Genomic DNA, 17,416 nt, shown 5'->3' with positions numbered 1-17,416 from the left:
TAACATAATCCTCGCTTTTCCTAGTTTCAGAGATAAAGACCAGAGAAGGCCGGTAGGTGCGCACTAGGCACACCAACTCCTGAACTGTCCGGGGTTGCCCAAGGCCCCGGCCGTTCCAGCTTATTATCGTCATGGCTCCTGGTGGGTGCCGTCCATCGCACCCACTAGTTGACCGAGAGCCCTTGGCTCGGTTGCTTCCTGTCCACCATCCTTGCCCTTGCTCCCCTGCCCTGTGCCCTTCTTTTTCTTTTTCTGGTTAGAGTCAGTACCCACCTCTTCAGTGCCTGCTCTCTCTGAATCATCCTGCCCACGAGTGTCTCTCTTGCCAAGGACCGATCCAAAGTGAGGTGTGCCCTTCCCATTGCCCTTGATGCCAGCCAAGTCCCGCATAACTCTGTCTTTTTCTTCTGCAGCTACGTCCCCACCCTTGCCCAGACTCTCAATTGGTGCAGCCTCCACATGTCCTTCCTTCTGTACTGGATTTGCAAGCAGCTTCATAGCTTCGTCCTCCTCGGAAACTTTCCCCTTGATTTCATCTTGGCTAGTAGTCTCCTGTGCACCAGTGGACAGAGCAAGGCTCGACCTATGAGCATCGGCGACAGCCGGAATGGCCGTGCCTCCATAGAGCGGGGTGGGTCCAAAGCCTGGCGGGTAGCTGGGATCCGCAGAGACCTCGGCCAAGACGCCCGCTGAACCGCCGCCGCTTCCAGCCGTGGGCAGAACCGGATCCATCACAGCGCCCTCACAGGACGTCGTCGTCTTGTCTGACTTGCATGCATACCCCCGTGGAGTGCCCTCGCCGACCCTGATGGCACTGACGGCGGTGATGGCCGCCTGCACCCTGGGGTCAGCAAGCACATCCTCGGGGACTTCATTGTAGCGCACCATAGCAAGCTTCTTCGGGACCCTCCTGGTCTCCTCATCGCTCTCCGAGCCGAAGTTGAGGAAGCGACGAGCTCCACCCGCATCGGGGAGAACGACCCCACTAACACTATTGCTTTTTTTGAAAGGAGAGGCTCGCATTGCTGCTGTGTACCTCATCATCTGGAGGTCCTCCGGCACCTTTCAATCGCGTTGGCCATGTCCTATACAACCACAATACGCACAAAAGCGTGGAGCTCTCTCATACTTCACCTCTAAGATGTGCAACTCATTTTCCTTATTGCCTATCATCCCTAGCTCTCTGGTTTTAATACTCCTAGAGAGTGGTACATCAACATCATGTTCAACTCTGACCCTAATGAACTCATTGCGGATTCTACCCATCCTATTTGTATCAACTGCAATGACCTTACCAAGCAGGGAGCCCAGCTGTTCCCCAACCTCCTTGGACATGAACAGTGGGGGAACGTCGAAGATCTGGGCCCAAATTGGCATGTGGGCGATCTCCACTTCGCCTGGTGCCTTTGTCCGTCCACCGGAACCATCAGGAAGGCGTCACCGCGATGAGACCACGGCCCGTTGTCGAGGATGAAACGGAGGTCACCCTCCTTCTCGAACTCAAGGAGGTACCTGTTGTTCTTCAACTGCATGTAGTGAAGCTTGCCACGCAAGCCCCACCTGTCCTTGAGCTCCCGGAAGAGGCCCATGGCGCTGAAGGCCTGCATCGAGAAAAACAGACCAACCGCGAGCCACCTATTACGCATGGTCGCCCTCTCCCTTGAGAGGTCGAGCAGCACGATGTCGGGTGCTTGCGCATCCATGGTCACCCGTCCATTGGACCTGGACGAACTCCCCCTCAGCATCCTGCGGCTACCGCCATCCACGCGGTCACACGAGCCCACCTCCTCGAGCTCGTGCATCGCCGCCTTGTCCTTTCTCGCGCCCTGGCTCGCCATCGGTGACTTTGGTGTATGCTGGTGGGGAAGAGAGATCTGTGAAGAAGTTTGCCCTGAGCCGCCTGCTTTTAAAGAGATGGCCCGGCTCTCAAACTCGAACACAACAGGCTGAAGATTTGGGCTCTGAAGATCCTTTCCTTCCATTGTGATCTGATCTGTTATTTCCTGCTGAAAAACCTCTCTCCCTCGGTCTGGTGGTTCCTTCCCCTCCTGGATCGCCGGGATATCATGCTTCTGCGCGTTATTCATTCCAAAGGACGGCCTCTGTAGATCTTCGTGCATCTCTCTGATCCTGGTTGCTAGTCTTTACACGCATGCAGTCCTTGGAGAAATCTGATTTCCTTCTGATATGATTCTGTTCTTCACAGACCGCGATCCCCTCTCTGCCAGATCTCGTACTGCCTTCCTTGTTCTCATCCAGGACTCTTGGAGGCCCAACGGATCGGGATAGGAGCCCGCATCCGATCTGATCTCCAAATCTCCTTTTACTCCCTCGAATCTCCTAATCTTGTGCGCCAGATCTTGGACGTCTTCCGCTGCGCCCAAACGCCGCCGAGTCGCCTCTCCCAGGAAATTTCGGAACTCATTTGGCCGGGTTATGTTGCTTGGACATCTTTATAATCTCTAGAAGTAGGAATTGGTGGATCAACATGCATTGAGACAGGATGCATGAATCGCTCAACTTAACATCTTCGATGGCATCACCATTGGTCCTATCTACCGGTTATATGTTGATTAGTCTGAAACCCAACGTGTCAGCGTGCATGGCGGACTTTTGGTAGAAGATCACAGGGCCACTCTTATTTTGCATGTATCGTGTAGCGACCTACCAAGTACCTTTGTATAGCCTCTACGTACAATTGGGCCGCTCCAACCAACATGACTCATCTCTCCGGTTTTGGAAAGGTTTTGAAACAGTTCCAGACCGTTTTTCTGTGTTCCTTTCACATTTTCCGCCTTTTAATTTCCTTTTAATTTTTCATGTTCATGAATATATATTTTTAATTTTGCAAACATTTTTTAATTTCATGAATATTTTCTAAATTAGCCAACATGTTTTAAATTCACGAGCATTTTTTAAATTTGCAAGTATTTTTTGAATTCATGAATATATTTTGAATTCTAAAAGAATTTTTTGGAATGCTGAACATTTTTCTGAATTTCACAAATATTTTTTCAATTCACAAACATTTTTCAAATTCATGAACATTTTTAAAAATTGATAAAAAATAATTCATGAAGATTCTTCAAGTTCGATAATGTTTTTCAAACACTGGATATTTTCCAAATTCATGAATAATTTTTGAATTCATGAGCAGTTTTTGAATCTGTGAACATTTATTCAAGTTTGCAAACATTTTTTAATTTGTGAAAATGTTTTAATTCACCAATATTTTTGTATTCGTGAATGTTTTGCCAAAATTGATAATTTTTTTGAAATCGAAAAAAACTGAATTCGTTAACATTTTCTAAATTTTTTGATCATTTTTTAAATTCAAGAGTTTTGGCTGAATTAATGAAAATTTTCTATATGCATGAATATTTAGAAAATGTGTGAACATATCTTGAAATTCACGAACATTTTTCTTCCTCCTGAATTTGTTTTTCAAAAATTAAAATAGGTAATAATATTTTAATAGAAAACCAACCGAAATATAAAAAAAATCTGCCGAGTAAAACAATCAAAAAAATTCTCCGGACGAGGCCATCGCAATTCAGACATTCCCGTAGCGGGCCACTGAGTTAGATGTAGCACGTGAGTTGTACTTTATTCCAAAATAAATGTCTCAGCTTTATGCTAACTTTAATATAAAGATGCTAAACATGTGTCAAATCATGGTAAATAGTATGTTATGAGGAAGACCCACATCAGCAATCATCGCCAACCCAGGCCCTAGGCTAAATCTTGGCTTCAACATGTGTCAAATTAGGGACGCTACCGCTCGCGGGAAAGACACCTCGAGCAAGAGATCGATGGATGATGATGCGTCTAGATCGGCTACGGCGGCTTCCGACCTAGAGGCAATGATGGAAGAACTCGGGCTGAAGGAAGACGATCTTTAGGATGTGGTGATTGAAGATGAGGAACTGTCGACGGAGGCAACTAGATGGATGGCCATCGCTAGGGTTTATACAGAGAAAACGTATAGCCAGTATTGGTTCTACAGGACGACGAGGGCCGCTTGGGACTTGGCGAAGGAGGTGAAGATCAGTCCACTCGAAGATAACCTGTACACCATGCAGTTCGGTTGCCTCGGTGACTGGGAACGGGTCATGGAGGAGGGTCCGTGGTCCTTCAAAGGGAAAGCCGTAGTGCTAGCACATTATGATGGCTTCACTAAGCTGTCGTCGATTGAACTAAACAAGATCGATATGTGGATTCAGATCCATGATTTACCGGATGGTTTTTCCCCAAAGTTAAAGCACTGGCGGCCACTATCGGAGATTTCATCTATGCAGAGCCAAAATCACAGGATTTTGAAGGTAACTTCGTTAGGGTCCGTGTTAAAATCGATGTTACAAAACCCCTCAAGAATGCGGTGTCACTTGTGATCAAGAAGAAGGATGGCCTTCAAAGGGTAATATTCAGAGTTAAATATGAACGGCAACCAGATTGGTGTGCCGTTTGTGGAAATCTTGGGCATTTGTTTAAAGAGTGTGACGATGGGATTCATCCACCCAAAGCTTTAGTTTTCAAGGATCTCAAGGCGACCTGGTTTAGAGGGCCCGGTAGTGGTCCTGGAGAAGGAAGAGGAAAGGAAGATGGCATTAGAGGAGGAAGAGGTGGCCGTGGCAGGGGCCGGGAAGATGGCATCAAAGGAGGAAGAGGCCGTGGTAGAAGCCCAAATCAGACAAATCCTGGGGGAGGGTACGATGAAGAAGAGAGGACCATCAACACGCATGATGTAGACATGGATGAGGCAGTGAACATCAGGAAAAGAGGGGTTACATCTAGCGACCCCAAAACAGTGTTGAAATCAGCGGTAGATGGTGCCGCTAGCAATGTTTTACAGCTACCCGCTCCAGAGATCCCCCTAAGCCCTTCTTCAAAGCATGAGCCAAAGAGAACCAAGCAAAACACAGGAGACGAACAGCGGGAAGAATGCAGTGGTGACCAAAATTACAGATGCGCGTTTGGCGGGCTCCCCAGGGGGGTCGCGCCTAGTGCAATGAGTCTCTTGTGCTGGAACTGTCGGGGGATTGGCAAGCCCTCAACAGTGAAAGAGCTTCGTGAACTCACGAAGCAGTTTGCCCCCTCTGTACTATGCATACTTGAAAATCAAATAGAGGGAAGTAGAGTTGAAAGTTTACTTGGTTCTCTAGGTTTCAATAGAAGTTTTGCGGTTAGCAGTTCGGGAAGAAGTGGTGGTCTAGGCATATTTTGGAATGAAGAAATAAAACTTGAGGTTGTTGGTTATTCACAGTACCATATTGATGTTGTCATTAAAGAGCTGTTTGACTTTGATACGAGGGTAACTTTCATATATGGAGAAGCACAGGTTAATCAGAGATACAAAACCTGGGATACACTCCGGGGGATCACTAGATCAAGTAACACACCATGGCTAGTCCTAGGTGATTTCAACGAGGTTCTCCATGCACATGAACATGATGGAGTTGGCCATAGAAGCCAGGCACAGATGGATGCATTCCGGGATGCATTGGACACATGTGGACTATCAGATATAGGGTATGCAGGCATTGATTGGACGTTTGAACGGAAGGTTGCCAGAGGAACGTATACCAAGGTCAGACTGGATAGAGGCATTGCAAATCCTGCTTGGGCCGTCGCCTTTCCCACAGCTAGGCTGGAACACAAAATGGCGGCGACGAGCGATCATATACCCCTCTACGTCCAATACGTGCATGAAACTGCATGCAAGCGGGCCCCGCGATCTTTTAAATACGAGATGGCTTGGGAGAGGGATGCTGGTCTCCAGCCACTTGTACAAGCTGCATGGGCGAGCGCGCCGGGAGAGTCAGTCCATGCTATAAATGACAAACTCACGTCGCTCTCATCTGACCTGGCGGGCTGGGACCAGGAGCATTTTGGCAACGTCCGACGCGAAATTCAACAGTTACAGCGACAGCTACAGGAGCTGCGGGAGATCCCAGGTAGATCTTCTCCAACACATCTGGAATTAAAGACTGTTGACCGCCTGACTGAGCTTTTTCACAGGGAGGAAATCCTTTGGAGGCAATGCGCCCGAATTGATTGTCTAATGCATGGAGATAAAAACACATATTTTTTCATATTCGGGCTAGCAGGCGAAGGAGGAAAAATCAAATAAAATCTCTTCAACGAGAAGATGGCCATCTGACAGATAATGTACATGAGATGGAAAGCTTGACAACATCCTTCTATCAGCAGTTGTACACTTCAGAGGGTGTTCATGACATGGCACAGGTCCTGGATACGGTGCCAACCAAAGTCACTCAAGGTATGAATGATATGTTGAATGCCCCGTACAGCCAAAAAGAAGTGAAAACCGCCCTGTTTCAGATGTTCCCCACAAAGGCACTAGGGCCCGATGGCTTCCCTGCTCATTTTTTCCAGCATCATTGGGATATATGCGGGGAGGATGTAACCAAGGCGGTCCTGAGAATTGTTGAAGGTACTAAGTCAGCAGCATGTATCAATGAGACTGTTCTAGTCCTAATACCCAAGGTAAAAAATCCAATACAACTGTCCCAATTCCGTCCAATCAGTCTGTGCAATGTACTATACAAAATTGCTTCGAAGGTGATTTCTAATAGATTGAAAATAGTATTGCCTGACATTATATCAGAGGAACAGTCTGCTTTTGTTCCAGGAAGAATGATTACAGATAACATCATTACAGCCTATGAGTGTCTACACTTCATGAAACGAAACAAAGCTAAGAAGCACCAGTCTTGTGCACTCAAGCTTGACATGACTAAAGCTTATGACAGAGTAGAATGGTCTTATCTGAAGGCAGTTATGCTTAAGTTGGGCGTCAATGAAAGGTGGGTGGATATAGTGATGAATCTTGTAAGAACGGTAAAATTCTCAGTTTTGTTCAATGGGAAAAAGCTACAACAATTCAAACCTTCTCGAGGAATCAGACAAGGGGACCCAATATCTCCATATTTGTTCTTGATAGCAGTAGAGGGCCTTTCGTGCCTTTTAAAGTCCAAGAGTGAGTCATCCAACCTGAGTGGTCTACAGGTGGCACCTACGGCGCCCCCGGTGAACCATCTCTTATTCGCAGATGACAGCCTGCTGTTCTTCAAGGCAAACAGTGTGGGGGCTAATGAGGTGTACCATGTTCTGAATACCTATTGCCAGGCTACGGGACAACGTATCAACTATGCCAAATCATCTATCTATTTCAGCAAAGGAGTCCCAGAATCGGTCAGACAGGACATAAAAGATACTCTCAATGTTTCTAATGAAACCCTTAATGAGAAATACCTGGGAATGCCATCCGATATTGGTAACTCAAAGAATGGTGCATTCAAATACCTCAAAGACCGACTATGAAGCAAGGTACAGGGTTGGATAGAACGCACAATGTCCACGGCAGGAAAGGAGGTGCTTGTTAAGTCTGTAGCACAAGCGGTCTCGGTGTTCTCCATGTCATGTTTCAAGCTTCCAAGGGGATGATGTGAACATCTAAATATGCTAATCAGAAAGTTCTGGTGGGGAAGTAAGGAAGGCAAACGCAAACCTCACTGGGTGTCTTGGAAGACCATGACTCAACCCAAAGGGATGGGTGGGCTAGGCTTCAAGGATTTTGAACTTTTCAATCTAGCTATGCTAGCCCGGCAAGCTTGGAGGTTGCTACAGTATCCAGACACGTTGTGTGCACGAGTGCTCAAGAGCATCTATTACCCCACAGTTGATATACTTGGAGCAGAACTAGGGGGGCACCCGAGCCAAGTGTGGCGAGCGATGATTGAGGGACGGGATACACTAAAGCAGGGCTTGGTCAGAAGGATCGGCAACGGGGAATCAATGCTTATTTGGGAGCACAACTGGCTACCTAGGGAGGAGTTTCCACGGCCTCTGGGTTGCCGGTCACAGAATCCACCCATGAGGGTGTCCGAGCTGATAGTGGGCGCCACGGCCTCGTGGGATAAAGAACTCGTTCACTCAACATTTTTGCATATGGATGCAGGAATTATACTAGGTATCCCCCTCTGCACACGAAATCTACCTGATTTTTGGTCTTGGCAGCATGAGAAGCATGGAACTTTTACAGTAAAATCAGCATACAGGATGCTTGTGTCGACAAGACAGAGAAGAGAGGCATGCTTAGAAGGAGAGGCCGGTCCATCAAGCGTCAGCACAGAAGAAGGGGCATGGAAATCTCTATGGAGAACGGCTGTCCCTGGCAAGATACGCATGTTTCTATGGAGACCGTCGAAACAATCTCTACCGACGAACGATGTACGTGCTCATCGCCACATGGCTGATTCAAGCATCTGCGGATTTACGGAGTCCAGGACTCATGGCGTCACTCCCTCATGGAATGCACATCATCTCGCAACGTCTGGGCGCTTGCGGACGAGGAGATCACACATAAAATAACGTCTGATACGGAGCCGGGAGCAAAAAATTGGCTGTTCACCGTCATGCGTCTGTTGTCCCATGATCAGTTTATCATCATGGCGGTAACCCTTTGGTCCATCTGGCATGCCCGAAGGAAAGCTATCCACGAAGCAATTTTCCAAAGTCCGCAAGCCACCCACTGTTTCATTGAGAGATATTTACAGGACCTTTCCATCATCAGTAACACCGAGCAGGTACAGCTTACGCACGCCGGGGTTCCAAGGACGGGCGTTGCAAGACCGAAGAAACCACCTGCGGGGCATCACAAAATTCATGTTGATGCAGGGGTGCAGGCCAGAAGAGGGGGCTCTGCTGTTGCAGTATGTAGAGATGAAAGTGGAAATTATATTGGAAGCTCGGCTCTCGTGGTGGAAGGATTTTTTGATCCCCCAACCCTGGAAGCAATTGCATGTCGGGAAGCCTTGTCTCTTGCGGAGGATTTGGGCATCCATCAGTTCATGGTGGCCTCGGACTGTCGTCAGGTTGTTCTAGATATCAACAAGGGGTCAAGAGGTGTCTATGGTGCTGTCATTAGTGAGATCAACACCCTAGCCGCTACATTATCTTGTAATTTTTCTTTTGAAACCCGTGCTGCTAATTATGAAGCACATCGTTTAGCTAAGTTTGCTCTTTCTAGAGGTCCGGGACGTCATGTATGGTTTGGTGTTCCCCACGACCAAACTTGTATCCCACTCCATGTGGATTTTGATGAATAAAGCAGTTCTTCATCCCTCAATAAAAAAACTTACAAGATGCAGTTTTGGGGCTCTACTTCGGCATTGAAAACCGTATTTGGACTGTGGGCCGCCTGCAGCCTCGTGGCTGCCCAATTCGGACCTTTGCCCCTTCTGCAAGAAGATCACGTGATAAATAAAGCTACGGGAAAAAAAATTCCCCTCCCGACTCCCTCCTCTACCGGTGACCCTCGCTGGCGAATCGCCGCCGCCATCCCCCGCCCCCTCCCCGCCTCGACGCAGCCGCTCCCCGCCACGCCAATCCCTGACTCCCCGCCGACCCGCGCGCGCTCCCGGTCCTCCGCCGCGCCGCCCACCTCGTCGCACTCCCGCCGCCGTCACCCCGCCTCCATCCGCAGCCCCGTTGCGCCTGGCCGTCGTGCTGACCTGCCGCTCCTGACTCCGGCGCCGGCGGACGACTGCCCGATCTCGACCTGCAGCTGCTAACCCGGTATTGAACTAGATCAATGCCGTATCCCCTAATGCCATGATAATTTCACTTTTGCTTTTATTTTGACATGTCAAATTCCACTGTTTCCAATCTCTTAGTTTCAATATGTGACTGGCTGATAATTATTTTGGTTTTATATATATCATGTGGTTGAGATTATATTATACTATTTGTTATTCTTCAAGAAAAACTTTTTATCTGTCAGACTGTATATTTTCTTTGGTACTTGATTGGGTCAAAACTTCTGGTGCAGCATTGCAGCAATGCTTAGAGGTCAGAGTGTTAGATCGTACCGTCACCTCTTGTCCCATATTCTTTCCAAGGTGAATTGATCATCACTAACAATAGTCACGTAGAACTATTGCAGTTCTACCGTTCTTTTCTTTATGGAGTAGTTGGGGAAGGAAAATTTGTACTACCTCTGTTTATTTTTATAAGACGTTTTAAACTTTCAGACACTGTTCAAAAACAGCACAAAGCAAGTTGTCTGAACGTCTTATAAAACAAACGGAGGGAGTGTGACACTTTACAGCGGATGCCAGTGAATGTTCAGTATCTTAAGTGCGTAGACATTCAGTTAGTCCTGATAAAATAGATTATGTAGTTATACATGATGAGGACAATAGAGTTTTCATCTGTAAAAACAGTAGAGTTTCTAAATTCTGGTTAAACAAAATAGTTGTGCTAGCAAGTCAGTGAGCATTGTTGGCGGCATTTTAAACCTTGACTGTAGGTTGAAATGTGTTTTCCCATGATTGTGATGCTATAATCAGGAAAAAAATTTGGTTGTTGCATTTTCTCCAGAATGATGTAGGTGCTCTAACCTTGACAAATGAACATGCATGGTTTCATGAGCTTTCGTCAGATTTTATTTCTTAGAATATTGGCTGTTTAATTTTCAAATGAAATCCTTGGATCATGAATTCGGTTTGGGCGTCCTTGCAAGATGGAGGTTACTAGCAGATCAGATAGATTCTTTCATTACATTTTCCCAATCCTAGATTTGGAATCTCATTGGGGTCAGTAATATCAGAGGTTGCCTGTCAGAAAAGTAATATCAGAGGTGGTGCTGGCCAAAAATCAGGGATGGAGTGGTAGCTCAGTAGAGGATGGGTCCTGTGGTAACAAGTGGTCATGGTTGCTAGCATCGTATATTGGTATTTTTGGAAGGTGGCATATTTAGAGGATTTGAAGGGTTGAGGGAAGTGTTAGGACAGGGATATTTTCTCATTGCTTGAAATATAACAGAGCTAGGCTTAAATACTCGGATTAGGGACTCGGCTCACTGGGCTAGGGCTCAGAAGACTATTGGATTAGTACTCATTCAGTCACTAGTCATTGTATCACTTCTAAACTGACTTGACTTTTCCTCTGCTTAATCTATCTCGGCAGCCACCTCTCCTGGCAGTGTCTTTCATTCTTGCCGTGGTACCGTCCTACTGGACTTCACAATCAATGAAGCAACTGAGCAGCAACATCCTGACTTTGGAAATTATATCTATAATGACCAAACATATGAGGTTGGAATCTGAAGAAATGAATCGTTATTACTCAGTGCCAGTAAACGTAGCTTCTGTTACTTTCTTTTGCGACATTTTGTATCATTTTTTTGTTTCCCCGTGTTTTTTTACATCCTCTGTCGAAATGCATGTTCATAACCTTATATCATCATCTCCAGGTTTTCTCGCAATGGGGCTTTTTGGTGGTGGCCTCAAGTTTTTGGTGGGAGTGGGATGTGGTGTCTATGTAGCTCAGAACTACAACGTTCCAAATGTCAAGAAGCTGTTCAACACGTATGTTTTCCTGGCAAAGCACATTGAGGAAACATACCGTAAGCCGAAGAAAGACGACAAGGACGAGTGATTATTGCGCCCCTGGGCCAAAAGAAGTTTGTTCTGACATGACAGCAATGTGATCTTCAAGTGCTTAGAAGTACGACGGTGCATAGTGGGTACTACTAGCTGTGAAATTTACCATGGCAAGGTTTGTGGATCTTTATGATGAAACCTTAGTACGTATTTTTTAAGTAGGAGAGAGGGTATGCAAACATCCGATCGATATATCATGGCACCAGTACAAGTTTCATAATAAATGGAACCTCTTGTGTCTCCCGTGAGTGCCCGATTTGCTGGTTAGGTTTTTCCTGTGTCAACAAAGGATGGAGAAGCGCTAGTCCATCCAGTTTTTTAGTAAGCCTTCAGACCCATATTCAAATTAACAGGAATTACAACTCGCGATTGCCGCACCTAGAACAAGAGTGCACGGATAAAAACTGGGAAGCAAACTAGCAGTTGGTTCAAGCATTAAGCAAACTAAAAAGCTGTAGTCGGAAGCTTTGGATCGACCTGATCTGAATGCAGTTGACAAAACAGGTAGCTATAAACACTCTAGATGACCCTGACGGCGATCTTCATGTTGGCCTTGCAGTGCCCGCGCACGGTGCAGACGAAGTAGTGCATCCCCTTGACCAGCCTCACCTTGTCGTGCCCGCTGCGCATCGCCCTCTTGCCCTTGGGCACCACGCAGCTCTGGTACGCCGCCGCGTCCACGGCCGCCACGTCGTGCACCGCCCCGTTGTACTTGAACTCTGCACACACACACACACACACACACACACACAAGCGCGTCGTGTCACGAACAAACGCATACAGAAGCTAGCGAGCAGTAGCGGAGATCAGCTCACCGAGCACGTCGCCGGCGCGGAAGGTCCTCCCCTTGGCCCACCCGGCGACGTTGAACTTCCAGCCCCCGTAGTCGCCCACCGTGTACTTGGCCGCCTCGGCGCTCATCACGAGCAGGCCGAGCAGCAGCAGGCCGGCGGCACCGTTCCTCGCACTGCCTCTTCCCAGAGCCATCGACGCACTACACTACTAGTGACAGTGACACTCAAGTTCGAACTGGCTGACAAGATCGAAGGAGCTGCCGGTTGCCACGCACCGGCGTGGCCTCTTATAGCGCGTGCTTCCGCGGCCGAGCTAGCCAGGCATTGAGTATTTAGTGGCAGTAGTGTTGAGGAGAGCGCGCGGGTGGAGTTGGTGCGCGTGAATCCGGCCGGCGCTCCCGCTCCGGCGTTGGCAGGTTGCGGTGCTTTTGCTTTGGCTACCGAGCTAGTCGGTGGCGGGGAGCGGAGGAACGCAACAAAAAGACGAGCTCTCCCAGGAGTAGAATAGCAGCCATGTCTGATGATTTCGGCGTGCGCCCTGCGTGCAGGCCTTCCTTCCCGTCCAAATCTGAAACTGAGAATAAAAGGTGGCGGTGCCTATCTTTGACGCTGGAAAGAAGTTTCATTGCATGTTTTTTTTAGGGCAAGGAAGGGGAAGTTTCATTGTATGTTGGATCGATCTCGGAAGTGTATCTTGCCGGTAGACTTGTCGTGGACGCGAAGTGTTATTATTGCTACCCAGTAAAAAAACTTAATTTTTTTAGTATAACCTTTTTTGGGTTTCTGGGTAAACAATCCGACTTTACTGATAAATTAGACAAGGAAATCGTTTGTTTTAAACCGACTGATGTTTGCCTCGCGTAAACCGTGTCGCTAGCCGTGCAATCAAAGCCGATCGTGCGGCGCTCATCTCACGCGTGTGCGTCGCCTATCCACTACACGCGTAGCATGCGGGCCCGGCTCACCGCTTTCCATCCCAGCCTTATCCTCTCCCTTTCTCGTCTTCTTCGTTCGTCCCTCATCCCCCCTCTCTCTCTCATTTTTTCACGGGCTGTGACAGGGATGAGTGGGACTCGATACAATACAATGGCTCACCATCGTTGCTTCCAACCATGGCGTGCACATCTTGCCGCAAGCACCAACCGCTCCTGCAAGGCAAAGCATGACGGGCGATGCTGCCGTCGGCGGGGAAAAGCTGCGTGCCGCCGATCTGCGATGCATGTGCTTCAAGCGGGCTGCGGGTGCTGCGGCGAGGGGCTCGTCGGTGTTGAGTCGTCGTGGCCGCCGGTGCTGCGGTGCAGCATCGCGGGGGTCGCCGCCTCGCAGGTGTTGCTATGGCGCATCGCCGGGGTAGCCGGTGTTTCTATGTAGCGTCGACGGGGCCGCCGGGGCTGCGATGCGGCGTCGCCGGGGTTGTCGGTGTTGCTATGCAGCTTCGCTCGGGCTGCATTGGAGCGCCGCCGGGTCGTTGAAGTTGCGATGGGGATGGAACGGACTCCGCCGGGCTGAAGTGAAGCTTTGTCAGAGCTGCATTGAAGGTTCCGTCGGAGCTGCAATGAAGCTTCGCCGGAGGTGTTGCACTCGGTGTTGCCATGGAGCAGCCCCCGGTGGCTCCCGGTGCTGCGATGCAGCAGTCGCCGGCAGATCCGTCCACCCGCAGCACTGATGGTGTTGCAACGCAGCACGTCGGCGGCGTTCGCCGGAGTTCAAGGGGTTGCTCTGGCTCGCGTCTCGGCCAGCGTACATGCAGCAGCAGGGCCTCCTTGCCGCAGCGGAGACATCGTTGTCTTGAGAGGAGACGCGTGGGTGTTAAACTGAACGAGAACAGAGGAGGGAAGAACCAAGCTGCCTTGTTGAGATTGAACGGCCATCAGCACATCGTACGGCTATTTAGGCGGATGATTTTTCTAGATAATCATCCGACTGATTTGTAGCAGCCGCCATTAGACAAGGTACATCAAATTTAACGAAAACGAAACAATAGAAGGTCAAGATTAAACATAAAGTCGCATCAAAGTTCTCCATAGTTACTGTAGATCCATCAATTGCATTTCTGCTTTTCTCCATACATGTAATGAAGAAAATGCAGAAGACCAAACCTACATAAGCTGAAATAACCTCAAAATCTTCGATGAGCCGCCCACCACAACAGGTGAGAACTTAGGATCATTGAAGGCGGTATGGACGGGGTTGCAAGACAGATTGTTGAACACTGTTGCTTCATTGTTGTACTGTTGGGAAAGACTAGGAGCAAACGAATCAACATACCCAGTGACAAAAAGTGTGCTTAACAATACTATCGCCGCCACCGCCGTCAGCATAGGACGAAGTGTACTCACAATCTATGAGAATGGGAGCCATCGATCCGCATGACCAAAACACCACATGTTCCTCAATGTAGGTCGCATCGTCCATGACAGCCACACCAAGACGAGGATAGAGTCATGGGACTTTTACTCTGTACGATATCACCTCCACTATGAGACTTTGCCACCGAAGACACAAAAATCAAACATATATGGAAAAAAAAACTACACTTTGAGCATTGATCCATACCTCCGAATGTGAGGGCAACCATCGAAAGTTATGAACCTAGTCGGTGGCGGCTTAGGGCCTTTTCTCTTTCTCCCGATTCGATCTAAGTAGCGATTAGTTAGATTGCTCATACACAACGAACAAGTTTGACCTAGTACAACCTTTTTGATGATCTAGTGGCAGAGCTACCTTAGGGCAAAAACATGCCATGACTCACCCAACCCAGGAGCAATCCTTCACTATGTAGTCAGTCAAACAACAATTTCCTCAACCTTAGCCCATTCAGCACGCCCAATTATTTGTTGCAAACCCCGACATGAGACCTCCTCTTCGGCGCCTTAGGCGCCAGTTCGCCAAGCTAGTGCTAGCAGCCGGCTCACGGGGCCGGCCCAGCTAGCGACTTGGTTGCTCGTTCCTTCCCTTTGTTTGACATAAGCAAGTTCGTTTGTTCGTCCCTTCGTTCGACGCAAGCATGTTTTCCTAAAAAAACCAGGTTCAGTCGTTCAGCTCACGCTCAACCATTTAACCGGTTGACTGTTGACTTGGAAAAAAACATGGATCAAAAGAAATTACGAATGTGAAAACAATTCATGTTGTAAAAGTTCATGAGTTTGAAAAAAATTATACGGTTTGCAAAATGTTTGTAATTTTTTTAAAGGTTCACGAGGTTGAAAAAGGTTCATGGATTTCATGAAATTGATTTTTTTCAAAAATTTGGAAAAAACATGAATTTGAGAAAACTTAATGAGTTTGAAAAAAGGTCATGGATTTGAAAAAGTTCATGGGTTTCATAAAAATTGAAAAAGAGTTCATAAATTTTAAAAATAAATGTTGACAAATTTGAGAAAATTTCACGAGTTTGAAAAATGTTCATGGATTTCGTAAAATTGGAAAGAAGTTCATAAATTTTAAAAAACATTCAAGAATTTTTTAAAAGTTCATTGATTTTGCGAAATTGGAAAAAAACATAAATTTTAGAAAAATTCACGATTTTTCAAAGAATTCAGTTTTTAAAAAACAAAATAAAAAGGAAGAAGAAAAAAACAAAAAGAAAACACGAATAAGAACCATCGTGAACAGAAGAAAGAAGAAATAAGAAAAAGGAATTAAGTAGTCACAGCATTTAAGGTGTTCTAGTTGGTTACTGTGATTTGAACTGAACGAAGAGGTCTGTGGTTTGAATACATCGCACGTACCTTTTTTAAGGTTAATAGAAAAGAGAGGAAAAGAAAAAAGGTAAATAGGTTGGCTCATTGCGAAGGTGAGTTTGCGCTGGTTGGCGAAATAGGAGTTGGCCCCCGCCACGATGTTTCCTATTTCACGCTCGCACAAGGCAAGCCAACTGGTGGTAGATCTGGGTCGGCCCATTTAACCAACCTTCTAGGAGTTCTAGAAGGTTTCAGCCCAGTTTCTTGCCGTTTTGTTTTTTTCTTTAAGTCTGGAATTTAAAAAGTTAGAAAAATTAGAATAAAAAATACGTGTATTTTCAACATGTTTAAAATTGTCAAAAGTATTCCTTTTTATAAAGTATTTGGAATTTTCGAAAAGTTTCTATTTTTTAGAAAAATATTTTAAATGTTCTGAGGTTTTTTTCCTTAAAAATCACCTTTAAAAATATATTTTTTGTGTTTTCCCTGAAAATTAATGAAAAACTAACTGAAAACCAAAAAAATTAAGTGTAAAATAATAAGATCGAGAAAAACAAAAGAGGTAATAAACAAAGGCTCGCTACGCTACATGGCGGTAAAATGGGTCGGCCCACCAGAATGCTACGTGTGTGATACCCCTCCTACTTTGCAGCTAGTATCCGTTAAATACGAGGTTTCATGCTTTGCAAACCTCCACCACTGATGTTGCTGCCAACGTTCCATCTTCTTCCTCAACTTCGGTGGTGGACAACCAACACAAGAGACTATTTTAAGATCATTGGCAATCAACTTACAATTTTGTTTTTACTCCCGATAAAAATCCTAATCTGCATCAAACCAATACCCCCCTCTACCTCCGGTCAACGCTTCAATGCCAAGAGACAGAGCAGAGGGGATTCTATTCTTGTTCCTTGTGTACTAGTCGTTGGTGTTGTAGTGATATCGCTTCCATGATTACGTTGGTGTTATCTCTAATAAACACTAGTGTATATCAAATGCCTACAACTCCAATCCATCTTAGTGGCGCTTTGGTGCGATATTACCAAGGAACATGACATCTTTGTCCCCATTGTTCTTCGAGGGCCGGAGTGACCAATTACGTCAATATATGGGTATATACTATGTTCTATTGATGTAATGTAAAGCATGCATTATTTTAAAAACTCTGGTGGCGAGCGTTTCCACTTAACTCCCCGCAACATGATTGCATCTAGCTCATTTTAGATCCGCCTTCGCATTCGCGTTGTCGTCACTTCAACACCGTGAGACAGAGGGAAGTGATTCTCATTTCTAATTTGTTGTGTAGTAACTTCTAGTGTCACGATGATATCAGTGTTGTCTCCAATGAAATGTTGTTGTAGATCAAAGTCCTTCAACTCCAATCTATCTCGGTGGCGCTTGGTGCGATGTTACGAAGGAACATGAGAGATTTGTCAATGTTGTTCTTTTCACGCGCGTGCGAGCGCGGGCG

General features: G+C 46.7%; 2 protein-coding genes across 3 annotated transcripts; one reads left to right on the top strand and one right to left on the bottom strand.

Annotated features, from left to right (window-relative positions):
- Nucleotides 1–9,387: 9,387 nt before the first annotated feature.
- On the top strand, nt 9,388–11,708 carry LOC119317760. Of its 2 annotated transcripts, XM_037592260.1 has the most exons (3): nt 9,388–9,600; nt 10,993–11,120; nt 11,279–11,708. In XM_037592260.1, the coding sequence occupies exon 3, from the start codon at nt 11,290–11,292 to the stop codon at nt 11,461–11,463; it is 174 nt and encodes a 57-aa protein (XP_037448157.1). In that variant the 5' UTR covers nt 9,388–9,600; nt 10,993–11,120; nt 11,279–11,289; the 3' UTR covers nt 11,464–11,708. The 2 variants fall into 2 exon arrangements, with proteins under 2 accessions (XP_037448157.1, XP_037448156.1); XM_037592259.1 differs by lacking the exon at nt 10,993–11,120 and having other exon boundaries at nt 9,390–9,600.
- A 55-nt stretch (nt 11,709–11,763) lies between these two features.
- LOC119317759 (chemocyanin-like) lies at nt 11,764–12,680 on the bottom strand. The gene is made up of 2 exons (XM_037592258.1): nt 12,284–12,680; nt 11,764–12,187 (listed from the first exon to the last, which is right to left on the bottom strand). Exons 1-2 carry the CDS (start codon nt 12,453–12,455, stop codon nt 11,988–11,990), a joined length of 372 nt encoding a protein of 123 aa, XP_037448155.1. The 5' UTR covers nt 12,456–12,680; the 3' UTR covers nt 11,764–11,987.
- Nucleotides 12,681–17,416: the final 4,736 nt, after the last annotated feature.

This window comes from Triticum dicoccoides, chromosome 6A, assembly GCF_002162155.2.
Source record: "Triticum dicoccoides isolate Atlit2015 ecotype Zavitan chromosome 6A, WEW_v2.0, whole genome shotgun sequence".
Lineage (NCBI taxonomy): Eukaryota > Viridiplantae > Streptophyta > Magnoliopsida > Poales > Poaceae > Triticum > Triticum dicoccoides.
Note: the sequence above shows the minus strand (reverse complement) of the source record. Positions and strands in the feature narration are given on the sequence as shown.

Bases quoted from the DNA above. Each gene is read 5' to 3' on its own strand.
- LOC119317760 (XM_037592260.1), top strand. From the start codon at position 11,290: ATGGGGCTTTTTGGTGGTGGCCTCAAGTTTTTGGTGGGAGTGGGATGT.
- LOC119317759 (XM_037592258.1), bottom strand. From the start codon at position 12,455: ATGGCTCTGGGAAGAGGCAGTGCGAGGAACGGTGCCGCCGGCCTGCTG. The intron at 12,188-12,283 runs GTGAGCTGATCT...GTGTGTGTGCAG, and splicing joins CCGCGCCGGCGACGTGCTCG to AGTTCAAGTACAACGGGGCG.